General features: G+C 39.4%; 1 protein-coding gene across 1 annotated transcript in view; it reads left to right on the top strand.

Moving 5' to 3' along the window:
- The window catches only part of LOC122661529 (MLO-like protein 9), a 37,033-nt gene that overhangs the window by 11,090 nt on the left and 1,380 nt on the right, over positions 1-24,563 (top strand). Inside the window, exons 4-13 of the mRNA XM_043856946.1 lie at positions 12,693-12,809; positions 13,426-13,483; positions 15,282-15,370; positions 19,048-19,122; positions 19,565-19,653; positions 19,773-19,822; positions 19,920-19,960; positions 20,051-20,224; positions 24,191-24,226; positions 24,324-24,391. Coding sequence (XP_043712881.1) covers positions 12,693-12,809; positions 13,426-13,483; positions 15,282-15,370; positions 19,048-19,122; positions 19,565-19,653; positions 19,773-19,822; positions 19,920-19,960; positions 20,051-20,224; positions 24,191-24,226; positions 24,324-24,391 — 797 coding nt within the window. The remainder of the gene's footprint in view (positions 1-12,692; positions 12,810-13,425; positions 13,484-15,281; positions 15,371-19,047; positions 19,123-19,564; positions 19,654-19,772; positions 19,823-19,919; positions 19,961-20,050; positions 20,225-24,190; positions 24,227-24,323; positions 24,392-24,563) is intronic.

The following is a 24,563-nucleotide window of genomic DNA, read 5'->3' on the forward strand; positions in this document are numbered from 1 at the left end:
ATGTGTGGGTCGCTTGTAAAGATTAGGGTCTGTTTTATCGAAAGTTTTGTTTGATCTGATGGAATCGGTATACATGAGGATGAACTTCATAGAATTCTTGGGACTTGCATTCTTGAGGTAGTATTGCCGGTCCTTAAAAATACTCTCAGGCGATGTCGTTAGAGTGCAGCGACCTTTGGTAAGTTGTTCATCGAGGATCTTTAGGACCTCGTAATCTTACATTTTTGGATGTCTTGGCTTTTGGGGTAAAACTTGGTTTGGATGCGATGTTGTGCTTGGGCACAGGCAACTAGAGGTGGATTCTTGTGGGTGGGACTATTTGGGTGGAGCTTGTGGGCTTCCACTCTTGGTTGTATGGGACCTTTGGAAGAGTCGAGCCAATTGTTTTGATGGGGGTACAGTTTTGCGTAGGAGCTCTTGGATTTTGTTTTTGGTAGGAGGCTCATAGGAGCCATGATTCTGAAATGACTGCGGGTCCTGAAAAATTCCTTGTGAGAAAATCGGGGATGGAATTCATTTCTCCTTTTATGTGTTCTATTTCAAAATCAAAGCTTGATAAGAGTGCTTGCCATCTTGCAAAAATCTCATTTTGATCACGATATTTTGAACATCATTTTTAAAACTTGTTTGGCTGGCTGCGATCAACTCTTACTAAAAATCTTTTTGTTTAGTAAATCACTCAAATTTAGAATGCATAAGACCTTGATAAAATTTCCTTTTAATATCTTTGTAATTCTTACGGGCTTGGTTCCATGTAGGAAGTGTCTTGCGGCTGGGGTTTCCTTCCCTTGAGTGTCCCTGTTGGAGGACTCCTCCATTATCTGAGTCGGAGGCATCGGTCTCGACAATTTTTGGGAGTCAGGGTTTGCCAGGAACTAGACGGGGATTTCTTTTACTAGTTTCTTGATATCTTGAGCGGCCTTGGTATGGGTCTCGCACCGGGGTGGTTGTTTCTTTTTGAGTCTTTGGTGCAGAGAGGTTCGCAGGTCTTACTTATTCTGGGAGGAAGTCTACAACATAATTTAGGCTTCTATGAATCTCTGCATTGCTTCTTTCTAGGATTTCATCGGAAACTTTTAAGACCATTGTCCTTTACATGGGAATGATGGTTCCCGATGTATGTAATGGCCTAAGAACCTAATTTTAGTTTGGAATAAGTCCATCTTCTTTTTGATAGTACTAGCCCATTGGTTTTGACTACTTGGTAGAAGTTTACTAAGGTGCTTAAAGTCTTTGGTCTATGGTGTGCGAGAATATTAAGACATCATCTATATGTATTGCATTGACTATTTGTATGGGTTGAATATATCATTCATTATGTTTTGGAATTCACTTGGGGCATTTTTTAGACCAAATGGCATTACATTCCATTCGTAATGACGAAAGGGTGTGGTGAAGGCTGTTTTGTATTTGTCTTGTTCATGAACCTGGATTTGCGATATCCGGACTTTAAGTCGAACTTTGAAAAGATCTTGGCTTTGTGAATTTTTGGAGTAGGTCTTTCTTGTTAGGGATTGGGTATCTAATCCATTGTAGGACATCATTGAGGGCTTATAATTTATGACCAATCTTGGTGCTCCTCTTCTATTCACGCATTCTTGTTTACAGAAGCGGCACCTGACTCAGGGAGACTTGCTTTGTTTTAATGAGGTTTTTATTTAATAACTCTTGGATTTCTTTTTTGCGAGTCTCTTGAGTTCTGACTCATTTGAATGGGCCTGGCCTTGGATTTGGAATGTTTTTTAAGAATTCCTTTTAGTATGGTAATTTTACTATGTGTCTTTTCTGTGCCAAAAAGCATCGGGAATTGAACATAGATTATCTTGACCCAGGTTCTTAATCTATTAACACAGGTTTTTATTGGCTGTTCTTGTAATTGTTCCAACGGTCTTGATGTGCATGATTTCATTTTTAAATGACTTAGGTGTCTTTCTTTGGCTTTTATACTTAATGGTAGGATCCTTTGTTATAGATGCAGCTTTGCTCGTCCTATTTGTTAAGTCACGAAGGTTCTAAAAATTCAAGCGTAATTCTTTGTTTGCCTATCTTGGTGGTTAAGCCTTTGTTGGTTACTTTAAAAGGTTTAATTAATTCTATGAATGGTTGTCTAGAATTACTGTCCATCCCAAGATTCTTTACTAGGATAAAGAGCTTGTTTGAGCGTATGCCCGATTGCGTATATGTACTTGGGTAATTTATGCTGAACATTGCATGTATTGTTATTGGTGTTTTGTGGTAAGCCTCTGTGCAGTTTTTGGTATCTTTGGGTTGGAATTATTCCTTCTTGAATACGAGTTCATTTGGGCTCCACTAGTACATGAGGACTCTGAAGAAAACTTATAGGAAGAGCCTATGGTTAATTTGACCTTCGTGCCATTTTGGGGAGAAGTATATATGCTTGCTATGAAATTTTGGGAGCTGATTCTTGTCACGGTTACGGTTCTTCTGAATTTGTTTTGACTTTCCTTCGAGTTTAATTAACTTTCGACTTTTACTTCTCTTTTTAAATCTTGGGTAGTAACTTCGATTTGTTATTCTAGTGTTTTGTCTTGCGGTCTTCCTTTATTCGAACCTTTTGAAGACCTGGTTTATATCATAAGCCTTAGGTCTTTCTTTGTTTTCTTAAAAGCATGCGGCTTCTTGACCTTTGTTTTCTAATTTGAGCGTGCGCTGTTTGTTATTGGCATCGAAGATTGTCTTATCATTTTCCCAATGGATTTGGTTTCCTGTAGTCGGTGGTGCGAGGAGCATTCGCCTTTTATGGCGGAGGTTATGCGATTCGTGAACAGCTGCATCCGGTTCTATTGTGTCGGCTGCTACTCTTGGACTTTGAGTCTTGATGCGTGGTTTATTTGGTTGATGGCTTCGTAGAAGACCTCTTCTTAAGTCAAATCCTGCAACGAGTCGGACTTAGCGAATATTTGAATATTTTCTTTGGATACTGCGGTCCGATCTAAGTAAGCTAACCCTTTTGGCTATTCTACGATGTTTGGCTATGTGGCCTGGTTTCCGCATGATTAAAACAACCTTTGGGTTTTTAAAGGGTAGTTTGGTATCATCCTTTTTGGTTCTTCGTGGCTTTGGTTTGGTTGAACCGTTCTTATTGAACCTTGGTTTTGAATAGTACTTATTTAGTTCATATTTTTATACTTGTCTTCTTTGTGATGCTTGGATGATTCTTTGAATTTATGGGATTTCCTTTTATGTTTCTTCTCCGATTTTGGGCGGGAACCCATCACATTATGAGAACCCTCTAGTTCTTTCTATAGGACTTATTTTCTTTTTCATTTGTTGGGCTAGTCTTAGGTGCATGTACAGAAAGACATTGCTTCTTAAGTGGATGATCTATTTAATTCCCTGAAATTGTAATGCGTAGGAATTTCTCTGGTTGTTCTCTTTTCTCATTTCTGTTTTATCTTTTAAGAAAATATTGCAGGGAGGCTGTTAGGAATTTTCTTTCCGAATGGGAGATTTGCATCTTCCTGGGACATACTCAGTGTGAAGATATCTTTTGTACCACTTAAGGTCATGTAATTTTCTGCATTTTAGGTTTGATAATTGTTCGGCGGATCATCTTTGAGTTTAGATGGATCTCACAGGAAATGTTTGGTTAAGTTGAAGATGAGTGTGTATTTGCATCCTCGATAGGTCCATTCTGTCTTGGATTACTTCTCCTTGGTCATCAATCATGTCACTGCAGAGTTGCTATTCTTTGTTCTTGGTTAGGGCCGAAGTCCATGCATCCTTTTTAATTGCTTTGTAAAGCTGAGACTAGAAGATCGATTCTCTTGCGATCGGAAGTTTCTTTTATCCGGTAGGCATTTGCTACCATTGTCATCTCGTAACTTATTTTTGATGTTATATTGACATGCGTCATGTTCCATTCATGGATTCACGCCCTGATAAGAGGCACGGGGATACATTCCCCTGTTCTCTGTTGTAGATCTAAAAAAGCTGGGTTTTGGCTTGGACCTTTGGTAATAGTCTTCTTGATCCTATGTATGGGCCGGGTTTATTTTCTTGAGACCTTATTACATCGACTTGGGCTCTTGCCGAGTCTTGGGATTCCTTGTTTGGTGTCTCTGGTATTACTAAGCCTTTGAGCCTCTGTTGATTTCTTTGATGCATCACTCTGTTGAAAGCTTTGCAGATCTCGAAGCTTATGTTATGAGGTATGAATAGAGGCCCATGCCTCTCTGAGTACTTGGGTGTTCCTCGGATGGTGAAATTCCAGGAAATCTTGGGTTTTGTTTGTCTTATGTTCTTATCCTATTTAGCATTTTGTCTTCTATGGTTAGGAGGTCTTTGGTTTTTTGAATAGTTTGCTAGGCGATTAATTTTTGTCGCTCTCGGTGTTTCAGGATGTTGATCTGCCAGGTGCTCCTATGGTCTCTGTTGCTCTGTTTTTATCTTGATTATGTTATAGGGAGGATGAATGGATTCGATCTCTTCATCTTTATCATTATCCAGAGAGTTGTAGTCTTAGGTTGGGGCTATGTTTTCAAATGGGTATTCTAACCCGGCCCAGTGCTGGCGTAAATATGCAGGTAGGTGAAGAATATTATGTTGGTTCTATGTTTGTTCATTTGTTAAATACCGATGTTCTCGATTTTAGCTTGTTGGTCTGAAGTAGTGTTTTTAAAAAACCATTCTTTCTTGTCTTTATTTATTGGAAGATCGAAATCTTGAACTGGGAAAAGGCTGAACCAATGTTAAGAAAAGATTTTGATCTTCAATAAATAAAGACAAGAAAGAATGGTTTTTAAAAACACTACTTGGACCAACAAGCTAAAATCGAGAGAACATTGGTATGAACAAATGAACAAACATAGAACCAACATAATATTCTTCACCTACCTAGACATTTACGCCCGGTGCCGTGGGTTAGAATACCCATTTGAAAACATAGCCCCTGACCAGTAAGACTACAACTCTGGATAACGAGATAAAGATGAAGAGATTGAATCCATTCATCCTCCTATAACATAATCAAGATAAAACAGAGCAACAGAGACCATAGGAGCACCTTGCAGATCAACATCCTGGAAACACCGAGAGCGACAAAAATTAATCAGTCCTAGCAAACTATTCAAACCAGCACCTCCCCAACCATAGGAAGACAGCTAAATAGGATAGAGAACATAGTACAAACAAAACCCAAGACTTCCGGGAATTTCACCATCGAGGAACACCCAAGTACTCAGAGCGCAGGCCTCTATTCATACCTCATAACATAAGCTTGAGATCTGCAAAAGCCACAGCGATGCATTGAAAGAAATTGAGCAGGCTCAAAGGCTTAGTAATACCTGCAGACACCAAACAAGGAATCCCAAGACTTCGGCGCCCAAGTCGATGTAATAAGGTCTCGAAGAAAATAAACCATTCCATACATAGGATTGAAGAAGACTATTACCAAGGTCAAGCCAAAACCCAGTTTTTAGATCTGAAATAGAGAACAGGAATGTATCCCCAGGCCTCTTATCAAGTAGCGTAATCTATGAATGGAACATAGACGGCATGTCCGAATATAACATCAAAAATAAGTTACATGAGATGACAATGGTAGCAAATGCCTACGGATAAAAGAAACTTTCGATCAGCAGAGCCGATCTTCTAGTCTCGGCTTTGGAGCCAATTAAAAGGATGGTGGGACTTCGCCCTAACCCGAGAACAAAGAATAGCAATCCCAGATGCAGATTGCATTGATGACGAGGAGAAGTAATCCAAGACAGGAATGGACCTATTGAGGATGCAAGTAAATCACTCATCTTCAACTTAACCAAACATTTCTAGGAGATCCATCTAAACTCAAAGATAGATCCGCCGAACAATTATCAAACCTAAAATAGAGAAAATTACATGACCTTAAGTGGTACAAAGATATCTTCGCGACCGAGTTATGTCCGGGAAGATGCAAATCTCCCATTCGGAAAGAAAAATTCCTAACAGGCCTCCCAGAATATTTTTTAAAAGATAAAAGCAGTGAGAAAAGAGAACAACGGAGAAATTCCTATACAGCTTACACTTATGGGGAATTAAATAGTATCATCCACGAAGAAGCAATGTCTCTTTACGCACCCAAGACTAGCCCAACAAATGAAAAAGAAAATAAGTCTATAGAAAAGAACTAGGAGGGTTACGTGAGCGATGTGGGTTCCCCTTTGAAAATCGGAGAAGAAACATAAAAGGAAATCCCATAAATTCAAAGAATCATCCAAGCATCCTGAAGAACAAGTATAAAAATATGAACTAAATAAGTACTATTCAAAACCAAGGTTCGATAAGAAAACGGTTCAACCAAACCAAAGCCACGAAGAACCAAAAAGGATGATGCAAAACTACCTCGAAAAACCCGAAGGTTGTTTTAAGCGTAGGAAACCAGGCCGCAGCGAAATCTTTGTAGAATAGCCAAAAGGGTTAGCTTACTTAGGCCCTGGACCCAGTATCCAAGAAAAATATTCGAAATATTCGCTAAGTCCTCGACTCGAGGATTTGGACTCGGAAGAAGAGGTCTTCTATGAAGCCATCAACCAAATAAACCATGATCAAGACTCAAAGTCCAAGAAGAATAGTAGCTGACAAGACCGGATGCAATTGCGTACGCAATCGCATAACCTCCGCATAAAAGGCGAATGCTCCGCACCACCAAACATGCACGGCCCAAAACCAAATCCATCGCGGCATGATAAGACAATCCTTCTTTGATGCCATCAACAAATAGCGCACGCTCAAATTAGGAAAACAAAGGCTCTCAAGAAGCCGCAAGCTTTAGAAGAAAAACAAAGAAAGACCTAAGCGCTTATGATATAAACCAGGTCTTCAAAAGGTTCGAACAAAGGAAGACTGCAAGTAATTCGAAAACACTAGTAATAACAAACCTGAAGATTCTACCCAAGATTTAAAAAGAGAAGTAAAAGCCGAAAGTTAATTAAACTCGAAGGAAAGTCAAAACAAATTCAGAAGAAACCAACCGTGGACAAGAATCGTGCTCCCCAAAATTTCATAGCAAGCATATATACTTCTCCCCAAAATGGCACGTAAAGTCAATTAACCATGTGCTCTTCCTATAAGTTTTCTTGATAGCCCTCATACTCAGAGCCCAATTGAAGCTGTATTCGAAGGAATAATTCCAACCCAAGTATTACCAAAAACTGCATGAGAGGCTTACCACGCCCGATGGTGAATACATGAATGTTGATCAAATTGCTCAAGTACATATATGCAATCGGGCGTATGCCTTCAAACAAGCCTTTATCCTAGTAAAGAATCTAGATGGATGCCAGGTAATTAGACAACCATTCATAGAATTAATTAAACCCTTTAAAGTAACCAACAAGGCTTAACTACCAAGATAGGCGAAACAAAGAATTACGTTTGAATTTTTAGAACCTTAGGACACAGAACAAATAGGCGAGCAAAAGCGCATCTATAACAAAGATCCTACCATTAGAAGTATAAAAGCAAAGAAAGACACCTAAGTCATTTAAAAATGAAATCATGCACAAGATCATGGAACAATTACAAGAACACCCAATAAAAACCCAGGTTAATAGATTAAGAACCGATTCGAAGATAATCTATGTTCGAATTCCCGATGCTTTTGGTACGGGGAAAAGACACATAAGTAAAATTACCATACTAAAAGGAATTCTCGGAAAAAAACATTCCAACTAAGGCCGGCCCATTGAATGAGCCGGGAACTTCAAGAGACTGCAAAAAGAAATCCAAGAGTTATTAAATAAAAACCTCATTAGAAAATGCAATGAAGTCTCCCTGGAGTTGCCGCCTTCATGTAAACAAGAATGCGAGAAATAGAAGAGGAGCACCAAGATTGGTCATAAATTATAAGCCCTCAATGATGTCCTACAATGGATTAGATACCCGATCCCTAACAAGAAAGACCTACTCGAAAAATTCACTGGCAAGCCAAGATCTTTTCAAAGTTTGACTTAAAGTCCGGATATTGGCAAATCCAGGTTCGTAAACAAGACAAATACAAAACAGCCTTCACTTACACCCTTTGGTCATTACGAATGGAATGTAATGCCATTTGGTCCAAAAATGCCCAGTGAATTCCAAAACATAATGAATGATATATTCAACCCATACGATGGTCACTGATAGTTTACATAGATGATGTCTTAATATTCTCGGAGCATAGACCAGCACTTTAAGCACCTTAGAAACTTCTACCAAGTAGTAAAACCAATGGGCTAGTATTATCAAAAAGAAGATGGACCTATTCGAACTAAAATTAGGTTCTTAGGCCATTACATACATCGGGGAACCATCATTCCATGTAGAAAGGACAATGGTCTTTGAGAAAAGTTTCTGATGAAATCCTAGAAAAGAAGCGATTGCTGAGAGATTCTGAAGCCTAAATTATGTTAGAGACTTCCTCCCAGGAATAAGTAAGACACTGTGAACCTCTGTACCAAAGACTCAAAAGAAACAACCACCTGGTGTGAGACCCATACAAGGCCGTTCAAGATATCAAGAAACTAGTAAAAGAAATCCCTGCTAGTTCTAAGCAACCCGGACCTCCCAAAATTGCCCAGACCGATGCCTCCGACCAGGATAGGAGGAGTCCTCAAACAGATTGACCGAGGAAGGAAACCACTGAGTTCAAGACACGGACTATGGAACCAAGCCAGGAGAAGAATTACAGTACCATTAAAAGGAAATTTTATCGAGTAGTCTTATGCATTCAGAAATTTGAGTGATTTACTAAACAAAAGATTTTTAGTAAGAGTTGATTGCAGTGCGGCCAAAACAAGTTTTAAAAAATGATGTTCAAAATATTGCATCAAAGCAGATTTTTGCAAGATGGCAAGCGCTCTTATCAAGCTTTGATTTTGAAATAGAACACATAAAAGGAGAAATAATTCCATCCTGATTTTCTCAAGGAATTTTTGCAGGACCGGAGTCATTTCGTGAATCATGGCTCCTAAGGAGCCTCCCGATCAAAAACAAAAATCCAAGAGCTCCATGCAAAACCAGCCCCATCAAAACAATTGGCTCTCGACCTCTTCCAAAGGTCCCATACAACCAAGTAGTCGCCACAAGCTCCACCCAAATAGTCCTGTACCCACAAGAACCACCTCAATAGTTTCAGCCCGACAACATCAAGATCCAAACCAAGTTTTACCCCAAAAGCCAAGACATCCAAAAAAAGTCGCATCACGAGGTCCTAAAGATCCTTGATGAACAACTTACCAAAGGCTGCTGACCCTAATGACATCGGGCCTGTGAGAGTATTTTTTAAGGACTCGCAATACTATACCTCAAGCAATGCAAAGTCCCAAGAATTCTATGAGTTCATCCTCATGGATACCGATTCCATCAGATCAAACAAAACTTTGATAAAAACAGACTAATCTTTACCTACACATCGCTTATTATTCTCAAGATCCTCAAGACTACCGATCAAGCGCATACCTTTACAACATAAGAAGTTCTCACAAAACTACAAACACAAGAGTACCACTTCTTTGATTACATCGATGCACGGCACCATGCATTCTTGTACCGAGAATCAGCGAATAGCGCTCGTGGTTTTTCTCGCTTCGATTATAAATTCTCGATTCTATCGATGCGGTTCCAAAATGGTGGACCACTTACGGTCCAATCTCGACATCTTACCGGATCCCATTTTTCAAGCCTATCATGTATTTTGCCCAGACACTCAATGCGGATCAGCAGCGGCGGATCTCTTAAGGTTTTTTATCCACCGCAAACTTGTACGGATAATGTATCGGGAATATGAGACCACCGAGACGAGAGACCGATGAATGGTCCATCAATCCCTCATCGTGAGGATTCGAGTAAAATGGTGGGATAAATGTGATCTCACAAAATGCTCCAAGGAAACCCTCATCAAAGCCCTTAGCAAGTCCAAGGACAAAGCCCAAATTACGTGCCCAACTAAGGCCCCAATGTGCTGGGCCAAAAATCCAAGTCCAAACAGCTAGCTAGCAGGCTCCACCAAGCCCAAACAAATCGCAGCCCCAACTCGGCCGCAATAACCAAGAAGAAGAAGCCCATTCGATAGGAGCCCATTCTAGTGTAGGATCCATCGGGCCGCATCTCCATCAAGGAGAATATCGCCCAAGATCCCAACAATGACTCGTTCAAGAAGTAACGCAACAATTCTCCACCTCATCACCCAAGTCCACAAGAAGAAACTGGGCCAGCCTCGGAGACCTGTGAAGTAATCCAAACTTATCACACCGGATTCCGGTATATGGATCTAGCCAACGGGCAATCCGGCAACCCGAAAGGGAAAAGGATGCTCACGTTAGTGCGACGAAGGATAACTCCTATCACACTATCGCCACAACTCGGCAATTAAAATATTGAGTTTAAACAACATGCGAACACAATGTGGAAAACGATCTGTCCCGAGATATGGAATGCCACGTGTCCCCACTACTACCGGAAGAATCTTTCTAGAAGACCCTTTTCAAGATGCCTTTCACAAAATGACAAGAAAGCAATGTCGCACATCCGTCAAGTTGGGATCCTCCACCGACATTTCTCATTCATCTTTCGGCACAGAAAAGTTTGATTCCATTCTTCTTTCGGCCAAAAGACAAAGACGCGTGATTCACGGGAGGCACCTCGTGATACGCGAAGTTCTGCTCAAGACCCAAAAAGGTCTACTTAAGACCGGACTCGCAAGAAGGAAGGAAGGAGTTTTGGAGAAGAGAACTCAGCTCATCCTCTCCGGGCCTTCGTCAAGCATTTTAGTTTTTCATTTTTATTTTCAAGTTGTAAAAGACTTGAACATCAAGCACAAGTCCATGCCCTCAAGCCCCGATCTTGTAACGGACTGTATCAGCTTTCGCCCCCGATCAAGGCTTGCCTCCAAGTGAAGTTACTATTAGTCTTCTCCCAAAACCGTAAGTTATTTCCAAGACTTGAATGATATCAAGAATGTAATTCAGATCTCTGTAAAAGCACAAGTTTATAAATTCTTCGCATTTTCTACTTATCTTCAAATCTCATAAGACCAAGTTTTATCATAAGTTTTTCCGCCTTATTTCTCTCGAACACGATCACACACCTGAGCGCTCGTAGTACGATCCTTGAGTTTCCACTGGTATCAAAGCCTATATATATATATTATATTTTCAACATAGTTACCCGGCATGCCGTTATAACATTAAGTTTTCCATAATACCCCCGGTCACACTGTTGTGTTGCTGACTTGTTTCCAAAAAGACTTTTTCAAAGATATATAATAATGCATGTTGAACTATGCCCGACCTGATCCCTATCTTGGGTACTTAGGCAACTTGACAAAGTGATGTTCAAGTTCAGTCCCCCACCCTCCAATCATCAAATTATCCCCTATCATTTGAGAACTATGTTTGACCTGATTCCCGTATCATTTGGGATATGTAGGCAGCTTGACGAAGTGATGTTCAAGTTCGGTCCTCCCCCTCCCCATGTATAAATTGTTTCTTGTTGTTTTCTTTTCATTAATTGTATATATTTTCTCACATGCTTTATCTACTTTCAACCTAGCAACCTAGATTAGAACTAGATTTATTGTTTTATTATACATGATGCTTAATATTATAGATGCTATATTCAGGACCAATTAGTAGGACTAGTAAGCTTTGGAATGGTCTAAATAGAAGGAGACTGCCGCCCGCCTGGCGGACTAGGTGCTTAACACCTTCCCAGCCTATAACCTTGAACTTACCCAGAGATCTGAGAGGACTCTTGCCTTATCCATTAGAGTCAACAGTCTTCCCTGAAAGGAGGAGAAATTTACAAGTCCTAGACCTTTATTTAGGTGGTGACTCCGAACAATAACACTTTCCCCTTTCTCCCGAGATGAGACCTCCCACTGAGGGCCATGTCCTGGGCTAGAGAGAAGATCTCTTAGGGTTGGGTGTACATCTGTATACCTACACTCTGACCTGAAGCAATGATCACAATTTAATATTTGATTGGTTATTCTGTCTCATATTGCTTCGATTCATACTTTCTATTAGGTTATTCACTTTTTATGGTTATTAATTTTGAGAGGACAGTTATAGATTGCTTTTCATCTATTTAGTGCTTATGTACTAAAAGAATTTCTTTATATAGTTTATATACTTATCATTCAATACTGTTGTCTTCCTTAAAGGTAAAATGACCTTTCCACACCCCAAAAAGGAATGGCTTCCTGCGGCACCTTATGGTGCCATGTGGAAAAATGATGTTGCAATTCTGAGTGTTCAATATAGAGGATATAATCTGGATTTTCCAAGTGTCAAATTTCAAAGCCTACTTCAATCAAATACCCTCCCATTTATGTCCATGCATCCCTATATTGGCATGCAGCCTCTTGGTAGTCCTTGATTTTAAAGCTCTATTTTGCCATGTGGCTAACTCTGCTTGGGGTGAAATTTGACATGTGAGCAGGGACCTTGGGGTCTGCCTGTTCACAAAATTTGGGCTCCATCTGAGCTGCTACATGGCAGATACTTAAGTCATGTGGGGACGCCCTTCCTAGCTGGGTTGTGCAGGAATGATTGCTCCTTCCTAAATTTACATACTCATTTCTTTTTGTCAACATGGATAGAATCATTGGAGATTGATTTTCATCTAAATTTTGATTTTTAAAGAATAAATTTGAATTCTCTCATGTAATTTCATCTTTCTCAAATTATATCTAACTTGGTTCCTATCAACAGGGTTATGAGCCACTTATCTCCGTAAACGGGTTACATCAACTGCACATCTTCATATTCTTCTTAGCAGTCTTTCATGTCATATTCAGTGCAATAGTGATGATGCTTGGAAGATTAAAGGTGAGTAAAAATATTAAAGTAGTTGTGTAGTTATTTTCTAATACTTAGACCGTGAATCTCTGAGCATTATGTCCTGGCACATGGAGTGCAAGTGGTTACGGTTTATCTTTTGATTTATTCCTCCAGTTCCAGGAGATTACCTATTTGAAATGTCAATCTGGTTCTCTGACATAGTTGTACAATCTGTCTCAATCTTCTGGATAGATAAGAAAATTGGGTAACCTGTTCAGAATCCAGAAAGTTCTGATGTTATTGAGTTTAGACCTTGAAGATGTAATATATTGATCCATTGGAATTGAACGGTTGATCCCAGCACTTTCACGTGCCCCGATGTGCGATTGTAAAAAGCCATGTCTCGACCTGGCGGCCAGTCCCGGCCTGCTTTTTTCACATCCAGCTGCTGTCTGCTAAACTTATGCTCAGAAACCAGGCTGCCTTCTGGCCCACGATTGGTCCAAATTCAAAATTTAATTGAAATTCAAGTGCAGCCCAATGCAGCACAGTTGACCAACTGATTCTGGCATGGAACTGGTCTCTTGGGCTAATGCTACTTTTAATACTGCAATCTTGACAGGTCCAATATTGAATCAATATACTAACAAACTGTTTGATGCAGATACGTGGATGGAAAGAATGGGAAATTGATACATGGCATGACTATGGGTTTTCCAATGGTATTTTCTCATACTAGTCTTTTTTTTTTTTGGGGGGGGGGGGGTGGGGTGGGGGGAGGGGTGGTGGTGATGGCGGGGATGCAACAATACGAGATTCACAATTTAGAAAATAGAAATGACATTTTGCAAACAAAAACAGAGTTGGGTCAAGAAATTTCAGTCGATGATTAAGGGTTTCAGGTTTTGGATTATATAGGCTCCATTTGTTTCGGCATAAAATTTTCCAGAAGCGGCAAATTTTACTTCGTAAATATAAAAGTTTACATGTTGAAAAATTTTCTGATGTTTGTTTCCATAAAAAAGCAAACATTGGAACACTTTTCAACATTTAAAATTTTACATCTAAAACTTTTTGAATTGAAAATTTTCAAGTAAAATTTTACGCCGAAATTAGAGAGCCTATCAGCTAGGTGGTTATAGAGTTGGTGGAGAGACAGGAGACTAATAACTATTGAATGAAATTCTGAACACGAAAACTGGAACTTGAAATAGATCTCTATATCTCAACTTCAAGAAACCAGAATTAGAGATTCAGGAATTTAGAAACTAACGTAAAAATCCAATAACATGAAAATAAAGGCAATAGGATAGTTAGAGATGTTAAATCTCTCTTATTGTCTAGTAGATTTATTTCAGTGACCCTAATAAAGCCAACTCCATAAAAGGCAACATGGATTAAGATCCCATAAGAAAGCAATTGATTGATTGCTGTAATTAAGCTCATCAAAAATAAAACATTGCAAAGTCCAGCCCATATTTTCCATCAAATCAAGGAAAAAATCATTTACATGGCCTGTTGAAGAAGGCTTTCGTTAGCCGTCTGCCCTTTTGAGCTGCATGGAGGGCATCTCTGGTGAAACGAACCATTGGATGGAAAGCCCCGACCTAGGATTAACGACATGTCAAGTTTTGGGTATGATTTCCACCATAGGGCCCACCGTTCTTAGGGCTTTTGCCTTTGTGCTTTAAATGGTTACACCAAGGTTGCCAAAGCTGAATATTCCACCAAAGCTTTATATATTCTCATTAAAGATGGGATCAAGCTGATACTCACTAGATAGATTTTGACATGAAAAACAAGCCCATGAAATTTGAGTACCAACAAAGATGCCAAGTGGAAGATGATGGGTCAATAAGGAAAGGCTTCCTTAATGGGTCGTGTAGGAAACATTCATCCTATTATCAAATAGTAGTGGTAGGCAACATGGCTTTAGAGACTGAATTTTAGATTACCAGAAAAAATGTCCACTCTATAGAAAATGTAATGATTCCAAAATACTGCGACTCTGGACAGAGATCTGTGAGTAGATTTCTCTGTACAGTCGACCTTGCAAAGATCCTATTTTAGATTCAATTTAAATTACCAGAAATAATAACATGAGGTTGCCAAATTCTAGGGAATATCTTTCAAGTGCTACATGACCATACTGTGTATATGAGGCATAAATGAGTCTGCTGGAACAGACAGTTTGCTTGACTAGTAAATCTGCATGCAGATTTGAGGGCAACCTTGAGAAACAATTATTAGAGCTCAGACATGACACCATTGGAATGCCAGATTTATGGACTATTCTGTGGCCAACTGGTAGACTAGTACGTCCTGGAAGTGGAACTTCAATATTTGGGCTTGGGCTATGCTTTATGAACTTAACTCCTTTGTTACTTATAATTCCTAAGTCTTTGAATTTGAGGTTTTTGGTGTCAAATTCTTAAAGTTGGAGGACCATCCTCTCTCACCGTCATGTTGGTTTTTTTGTTGCAACTGCTTTAGGCTGAACTGTGTATCCTGATTATGCAGATCCATCAAGATTCAGGCTTACTCATGAGACATCTTTTGTGAGAGCTCACAACAGCTCCTGGCTTAAGACTCCATTCTTCTTTACCTTTGTAAGAAATACATCATTTACCTTCTCAATATCCTTACGAATTTCCTGCTTTTGCTAATTACTAGAATTTATTCAAAGAAAGCAAAGTAACAAGTAAAGTGTTTGGAACGATGCAATAATGTGCCATGAGGTCCCTGCTTTATTTTCGTTCTGTTCATATTTTTCTTCTTTGAATTTTTAAGAAGCCATAGCATGTATCTATCCAAACCAACTTGGTACAAATAAAATATTAATATTTTATTAAATAAATACTAAAGAGCTCCCTACTGTTAATTTGAGTATCTAAGATAGGCAGAAACTTCAATAAATCTAATTTGTTTTCATTCATTCCTCATCTCCCTTATAATGTGGTGAATAGTTAAAAATACAGAATCTAAATGGGTTGATTAGTCTTGTTAGTCCGTAATATCCAAAATCTTTCTGGGATCGGGAGCAAATATTCAAGGTTTCATGATTTTATCTGCTTTCTCAATGTCCAATTCATATTGTTGATGGGAACTCTATTTCTATATTAGCAGCCACAAGGTCAACAACAAAGACTTGATGAAATAAATGAGAAGACCAAAATTATCTCACTTCTTTTCTCCTAGAATGTTAATTTTGTTTGGATAGTACTTCCAAGGTATAAAGTATCGGTACCGGTATCGTATAGGAAGGTGATTTTAAGAGACGTATCGTATTAGAAAGATGTTAGATATGTATGGAAATGGTAAAAAAAACATATGGAAATGCTTAGGATATATGCAAAATACAGTTTTGAAGCATAAAACACTATAAATAAGTAATATGTAAAATATATCATATATAAATAGGAGAACAAAGTACATGTACTAATACCAAATGTATTAGTGGTGCAATGGTAAGTGTTGTATTTTGGGTACAAGGGTATTATGATCCAGTAGGGTTTATCTTGTGTTGCCCTAAGGGTATTATTGTAGCATGTACTTATCCATCATTATTATAAATAAGAGTGGGCTCGTGTCTCATCGATATAAGTTCAATTCCCCAAATATTCCATCATGGTATCAGAGCTAGGAGAAGAGAATCAACTTTGGGATTTGTGCTCTCCATAAAACCCTAAACTTACCGCCACATCTCATCTCTCTCTGTCTCTCTCCCTCCTTCGATCTCTCTCTCTTGGCTCTAGAGCTACCGCCACCACTCACCGCCTCATCCCTCTCTCTCTTGGTTTCACACACCACCGCCACCTACCTTCCGCCTCTCTCTCTCGGTTTTCTCACTGCCTACACCACCGCCAACCACCTCTCTTCCGCCTCCTCTTCTTACCGCGGGAACTCTCCTCTCCCTGCCTTGCCTTGTTCACCTTTTCTCCCACCAAGTGATTCTCTCTTCTTTCCCATGAACTAAACTTTTTTTGAAAGTTTGATGTGGTGAGTGTTTCCCAGTTTTTTGCAATCAACAGCCATGTAGGATAAGTCGACTGCATCTACTGGACAGGAAGGACTTGCCCCACCGTCACGTGACCGTGACTTTCCTTTGTTCACTTCAAATTTTGTCAAACTTGATGGTAGTAATTACTTGATGTGATCGAGATCCTACTCTCTTGACGTGGGTTCCCGTGGTCTTTCTAGCCATCTTGCTGGAGCCTCTGTGAAGCCTACTGCTGCTGGTCCTGCTCAGATTAAGTAGTCGTCGTACTGCAATGGTGCACTCTGTACCAATGGAGCGATCTGCATTGTACACTATCCCTAGCACTCCTTCCTGTGGGATACCTACCCAGGGCACTTCTGCCAGTGGGACTGATGGTTCACCATCTAAGAAGCCGATTGTGAAGTATGACTATCGTGGGAAGGAGCGCCATACAAAAGAATTGTTGTTGGAAACTTCATGGCCGGCCTCCTCCTTCTCGTGGTCGTGGTCAGGGGCATTCAACTAGTGTTGTTGCCCATCACACTACTACTGATGATACATCTATTAATGCACCTCTCTCTTCTGATGAGCTTCATCACCTCCGTCTTTTGATGACCAGGATTGAAACATCTTCTTTAGGGCCCTCTCCTAGTTCCAGTGCTGCCTCTACTACTTTTCTCCCTTAGTCCCATGACTCATCTTCTTCCTCAGGTATTTCTTTTGGTGGCCATTGTTCCATACCCTGGATAATTGACTCTAGAACCACCGATCATATGACTGGATCACCTTCTCTTTTTTCCCACTATTCTCCGTTGTCAGGTAACGGTAGGGTTCGTGTAGCTGATGTATCCCTCTCTTCCATTTCAGGAAAAGGGTCCATTCACTGTTCCCCTACTCTTTCCCTTTCCTCTGTTTTATATGTCCCTAATTTTTCTACTAACCTGTTATCCATTAGTAGTCTTACTAGGGATTTAACTGTAAAGTAACTTTTTTTCCATCCCACTGTGTTTTCTAGGACCTGGCAATGGGTAGTACGATTAGTTGTGGTAGGATGGATGATGGTCTATATTTGCTTGAGGGCTCTCCTTCAGCATCAAATGTTACTTCTCTTCCTGAGGATTCTATACTTGCTCTGTCCGATCTTCATCGGTGGCATTGTCGGTTGGGTCATCCCCCTTTAGGGACTTTATTTAAGTTCTTTCCAACTTTATTTAAGAGATGTAATCCAAATAGTTTTGGTTGTGATGCTTGCACTTTGGCAAAGCATTCTAGACATACTTATCCCATTTCTGATAATAGAAGTTTATTTCCGTTTGGTGTGGTTCATTTTGATGTATAGGGCCCTACCCGTTGTATGTCTATTTCTGGCTTCCGGTGGTTTGTTACATTTATTGATTGTTTTAGTCATACCACTTGGATCTACTTAATTCATCAGAAGAGTGATGTTTCTCATTGCTTTAAGTCCTTCCATAAGATGGTGCACACTCAGTTTGATGCAAAGATTAGAATTCTTCGTACTGATAATGGGCGAGAATACATGGTGGTAGAACAACTACCAAACATGTGGAGATTGATCGTCACTTCGTCAAGGAAAAGCTAGAACAGGGTCTTATCTGTATCTCCTTTGTTCCATTGGCTGATCAGTTATTTACTAAGGGTTTACTTGTTAAGAATTTTATTTCAGTGATTAGCAAGTTGGGCATGATTGATATCTATGCACCAACTTGAGGGGGAATGTTGTATTTTGGGTACAAGGGTATAATGGTCCAATAGGATTTATCGTGTGTTGCCCTAAGGGTATTTTGTAACTTGTACTTCTCCATCATTATTATAATTAAGAGTAGGCTTCTGTCTCATCGACATAAGTTCAATTCCCCAAATATTCCATCAGTAAGGTTGGTCTATCGCGACCTAGTGGTCGCAGGTTCGAGTTTGGAAACAGCCTTTCTTCGAAGCGGGGGTAAGGCTGCGTACATTATGACCCTCCCCAGACTCTGCAGTGGCAGGAGCCTCATGTACTAGGTACGCACCTTGTTTTATATAAAGAGAGGAACAAATTATGATGAGACAAGTGCATTCAATTGATTATATATAATGGATGAGGTTTCTTACACGTACTAATTCCAAATTTTTTTAGGCATCATATCAGTACCTTAAAGATACTATACGTATCAGTGGATATGGAAGGATACTTAAAACCTTGAGTACTTCCTGCATGTATTATCCTGTTACATTTTCGTTGTATGATGCTTCTTAAAATATCCATTCCTTACTTACCAAAAGGAAAAAAAAATCCATCTCTCGCAGGTTTGCTTTTACCGACAATTTTTCAGGTCTGTTCGTAAGGTTGACTATTTGACTATGCGCCATGGATTCGTCACGGTAAGCTTGTCCAACTTCAAGATTTTCAGAATCCAATTTTTTTTCTTATCGTACCTATTTTTTCCAATTCTGTAAAAGTTAGATCCGGGGTGTTAAGTTGATAGCGAGGGTAGAGGAGGTCATCCTTGATTCATTGCAAGACTAGGGGCTTGGCTCTCGTCCAATACAAACTCTTCATCCTCTGTTGTATTGAGCAGTTGAAGAGCAGCAAACCAGACTTCCTACAGTATAGGAGAGGAAGTTCTTTGATCATAGAATAAAGCCAAGAAAAGAAAGTGGCAGTGCCCCTTTTTAAATGAATTAAGTCCTGGACTCGAGTCTATCACATATGCATTAGCTTTGAGGATGACTAGATCGGGTGGGAATCAATCCGTTTATTGTCTACATCAATCAAGAATGATAGATACAGCAGGCAGAAATGCTGATTATTTTATTCTTGTAGGTTCATTTGGCTCCAGGAAGTAAGTTTGACTTCCAAAAGTATATTAAACGGTCACTAGAAGATGATTTTAAAGTAGTGGTGGGAATCAGGTAAAGAGTTATTATTTTTATGGTTTTTAAAGCCCAATGTTGTTTATATTAAAGCAGGTTGTCTCAAATTTACCTGCATCTTGTTTTATCCTTATGACACAAAAAAATGATGTCTGCAGTCCTGTGTTATGGGCTTTGTTTGTGTTTTTTTTGCTGTTCGATGTTAAAGGTGAGTCACCTCTACACTCTATTCCAATATAACATTTCACCATATCAAATTAAAATAGAATTGATTCTTCCCCAGTGATTCATTTCATCCATTTCAGGATGGCATGCACTGTATTGGGAAGGCACGGTTCCTCTAATTGTAAGAATTTGCTATACTTAATCTTTTGTTCATCGTCACTATTTCTCAGTTTGATCACAAAATAAACTATGATCATTGATATGGCTGCAGGTAATGTTAACAGTTGGAACTAAGCTTCAATCGATTGTAATAAAAATGGCCCTTCAAATCCAAGAAAGACATGCAGTGGTTCAGGGAATTCCTCTTGTGAAAGTCAGTGACAAGCACTTTTGGTTTGGCAGGCCTAAGTTAGTTCTGTATCTTATCCATTTTGTTCTATTTCAGGTAAAAAATTGTTCTCCTCTTTATTAATTGTAACAGTTTCAACCTAAGAACCCAGCAGTTAAAGAGAAGAAGAAGATGAACTGAAGGAAGAGAGGAGGGAAAACGAGAAAAAGAGAGAGAGAGAGAGAGAAAATAGAATTCACAGGTAGAATGGAATGTCTAGCAGAGTCCCATAACCCACTATATAAATAATTTGTGAAGTGTAATTACAATAACAGACAGAACTAAACTAATTCGTTACAATACAACAACTCAGCCTTATCCCAGCTAAATGGGGTCGGCCACATGGATCCTTGCCCTCCATTCAGCTCTATTCAAGGTCATACTTGATACAACGCCTAAGCGATGCATGTCTTTCCTCACCACTTCTCCTAAGGTCACTTTAGGTCTATCCTGGCTCTTCTAGTTCCTTCAATCTGAATCAAATTACTCCTCCGTACTGGAGCATCCAAACGCCTCCGTTGAACACGACTATGCCACCTCAAACGACTTTCTCGTAGCTTATCATGTAATGGAGCTATTCCCAAATCAGCTCTAATATGATCATTCTTACTTTATCCTTCCTAGTTTTGCCACTCATCCATCTCAACATCCTCATCTCCACTACACTGAGTTTGTCTGTATGATGCTTCTTAACTTCCCAACATGCTGCACCATACATCTAGCCGGTCGTATGACTGTCCTATAAAATTTCCCTTTAATTTTTAAAGGAATACGCTGATCACACAACACTCCAGACGCACCTCTCCACTTCGTCCATCCAACTTTAATTCTTTGTGAAAAATCGTCCTCTATATCACCTTCTTTATTTATGATTGAGCCCATATACATAAAATAATCACTTTGTGGAATCTCCCTCTCATCAATTTCACCACTTCATTATCCATCCTAGTGTAACCAAAGTTACACTCCATATACTCCATCTTCATTCTACTTATCTTTGTTAGTGCTCGTGGCAGTGTTGTCATTGTTGGCAACAAGGTTTGGCAGTGGTGGTCATCAGCAAATGGTTGTGGGTACAGTATTCTGTTGGGCTTGCGTTTTCTTATTAACGGTCCAGAGGGTATTTATTGGAAAGTATATATATTCGCTTAATATGACCGAAAACGCACTTTTAGAGCCCTAGAGAAGAAGGAAATCGGAGAGAAGTAGTGTTCCATCGTTCTGGCATGGTTCGAGAGCTGAGGCGCGAAGGAGATCATCTGAGAGCTTCGATCTGGTGTTGGCGATGGATTCGAGTGCTTGATTCGTGCTATTGAAGATCTCACAACACTCACTTGTAGTTGGAGGTTTGCCTTTGAGAAGGTAAACGTGATCACAAACTTCTCTGTTCTAGGTTTAGTTCCTGTTCTTGAATGTATTGGGTAGAACCTAGAGTGTAATCTGTTGTGGGTGGGGTTTGTGATTGAATCTGTTTATTTGGGTTGATTGATTGTAAGGCTGAGGCCATTATCTTATTGGGATTGAGGTCCTTGCCCTCACTGAGGTAAGAGGTTGAAGCAGGGTAAGGGGTATCCTGGCCGTAGGGGCGGCTTATTGTATTTTGAGTTGAGTATTGGGCATATACGAAACCCCGAGGGGTATTGCTCCGTGGACGTAGCCTTCACATACTGTGAGGTGAACCACGTAAATCTTGTCTCATTGCCTGCTGTTTTTTTGTTGGAGACTAATCCTTGTTTTGCAGAGTGGGTTTACAGTCTTGGTAGACCTGCCACATTCTGGTGGTGCGAGGTGAGACTGTAAGCGACCGAGTTGTTTACAGGAAACAAAAAAAGGGGAAACTGATTCACCCCCCCTGTCAGTTTGATCCGATACTTACAATCTTAAAACCTTTTGACCCAAGATTGATCTACATAACTCCAACTTTGCATTAATCCCTGCTTTTTTCTCATCCGCCAAAACAATATCATCAACAAAATACATCAAGGGACCTCATCTTGAATGTCACTGGTTAAATCATCCATGATAAGCACAAGCAAATAAGGGCTTAAAGGTGATCTTTGATGTACCTCAATTGTTATTGGGAATTCACTACATTGGCTCCCCACAGTTCTTACATTTGTCATCGCATCATCATACATATCTTTAATTATGTCCACATATTTACTTGAAACACTTCTCTTCTTTAGTACTTGCCAGAGTAACTCTCTAGGGACTCTGTTATAAACTTTTTCTAAGTCAAAAAAGACCATATGGAGATCCTTTCTTAAAATCTCAAAATCTTTCCATAAGTCTCCTAAGTAAGTAAATAACTTCTGTCGTGGATCTTCCTGTCATAAAACCAAATTGGTTCTCCGTAATAGTAGTTTCTTGTCTCAGGTGGGTGTCAATAACCTTCTCCCATAATTTTATAGTATGACTCATTAGTTTATGCCTTTATAGTTATTGCAACTCTGAATATCACCTTTATTTTTGTAAATCGGAATCACGATGCTTCTCCTCCATTCATTTGGTATTTTCCTTGTGCTCATAATCTTATTAAACAGTTTGGTTAGCCAAGATAAACCACTTATTCCTAAGCTCTTCCATACTTCTATTGGGACCTCATTTGGGCCTTGTGCCTTGCCTACTTTCATCCTCCTTAAAGCTTCTTTTACTTCAGACACTCTAAATTTCGTATCTATCTACGACATGTGGTGTCTTGATGAATAATGCAGTCTTGCGGAACACTATTACTTGAAGTATCTTCATTTAGTAGTAGGCTACAGAAATACCTTCCCATCTCTTCTTAATGTCCTCATCCCTTATAAGTACTTTACCATCTTCACTTTTAATACATCTAACATGGTTGAGATCTCTACTATTCCTTTCCCTTACTTTGGCTATCTTATATATAGTTTTTCCCCCTTCCTTGGTGCTCAGATTGTTATAAAGATCTTCATATTTCTTCTCCCTTACTTTTCCCACAATCTTCTTAGCTTCATTTCTGGAAAATTTGTACCTTTGTAGATTTTCTACATCCTTAGTCCTTTGCCATGTCTTAAAACTAGCTCCGCAAGTGTTTGTCGCCGGTTCCAAGCCCAGAAAAAAGAGGGTTGGTGTGTGAGGTCGGCAGCCGGCACCAGGAAAAAAAATAAAACCTATCCAAACCCTTTTACATGGATTCTACAAACTAATTGGTTACAATACTACCCATAATTCACAACACACTACCCAAGATACCCTTAGAATAGCAGTAAAACTTAATAACACTTAACACTCTCCCTCAAGCTGGAGCATGGATATCTCCTATGCCCACCTTAGAACAACAACTACGAAATACAGGCCTCAACAATGCCTTAGTAAACATATCACCAAGTTGACTGCTAGAATTAACAAATGGAGTAGAAATCAGCTCTTGCCTGATAGCATTCCGTACAGATCGACAATTGACCTCAATATGTTTAGTCCGCTCATTGAATACTGGATTACTGCCAATATAAATGGCAACCTGATTCTCACAATACATCTTTGCACTAGACCGAGCCACTATATTATGCTTCTTACTCCTCCAAGTAACAAGATTACCACCAACAAATGTGCAATATCCAGTAGTAGACCTGCGATCACTGTCAGCACTAGCCCAACCCATATCAGAGTAACCCACAATATCATTATTGCAATGGAACTTGAAATATGTGCTAAGTGATTTGGATATAGTGATAGGTTTAATTTTGGAAAAGAACTTTTGAGTTGGAGATCTACATAGCTCCAGTGGTTTAGAATCAACTGATGGCGGATCTCCATGATAGTAGCATGGTAGGCCTCTACCTTCTTAAATTTACATGCCATGTGAATATACCAAGCAAAGAGATGACTAGCTTTCCTTCCCTGGCCTTAAATTTTCAGTATGTTTCTTCTATTTTATTCACTTCTTTTCACAGTAAAGCTGCTTAGCCTGAGGCATAGGTCCTGAGATTTGTTCTTGGTATGGTAACTAAGTTTTGAGATGTTGAACCTGGCTGATGGTCATATCTCTTTGTGCAGAACGCATTCCAAATAACATATTTCTTGTGGATATGGGTAAGGAATTTTATTTTTTTCCTTTGCTGTCAGCATTTGTATCTTTTATGAATGGTTGCTTAAGGTTAAAGCTTGACTGAAATATTTCTTGTTGCAGTATGAGTTTGGATTGAAATCTTGCTTCCATGAGAACTTGAAGTTTATAATCGTAAGAATTATTATAGGGTAATACTTAGCTTCTGAACTTATTTTCCACGTGATGTCTAGCAAGTTGCAACTTGCAACTACAGGTTGAAGTTATTATGCATTTTAAGAATCAAGGAGTTTTGCACCTACACAGAACCTTATTATGCATCTTCTAATTGTATCATTGTAGAGGCTTAACTTTCTGAAATGA

The sequence above is a fragment of the Telopea speciosissima genome, chromosome 5 (genome assembly GCF_018873765.1).
Source record: "Telopea speciosissima isolate NSW1024214 ecotype Mountain lineage chromosome 5, Tspe_v1, whole genome shotgun sequence".
NCBI lineage: Eukaryota > Viridiplantae > Streptophyta > Magnoliopsida > Proteales > Proteaceae > Telopea > Telopea speciosissima.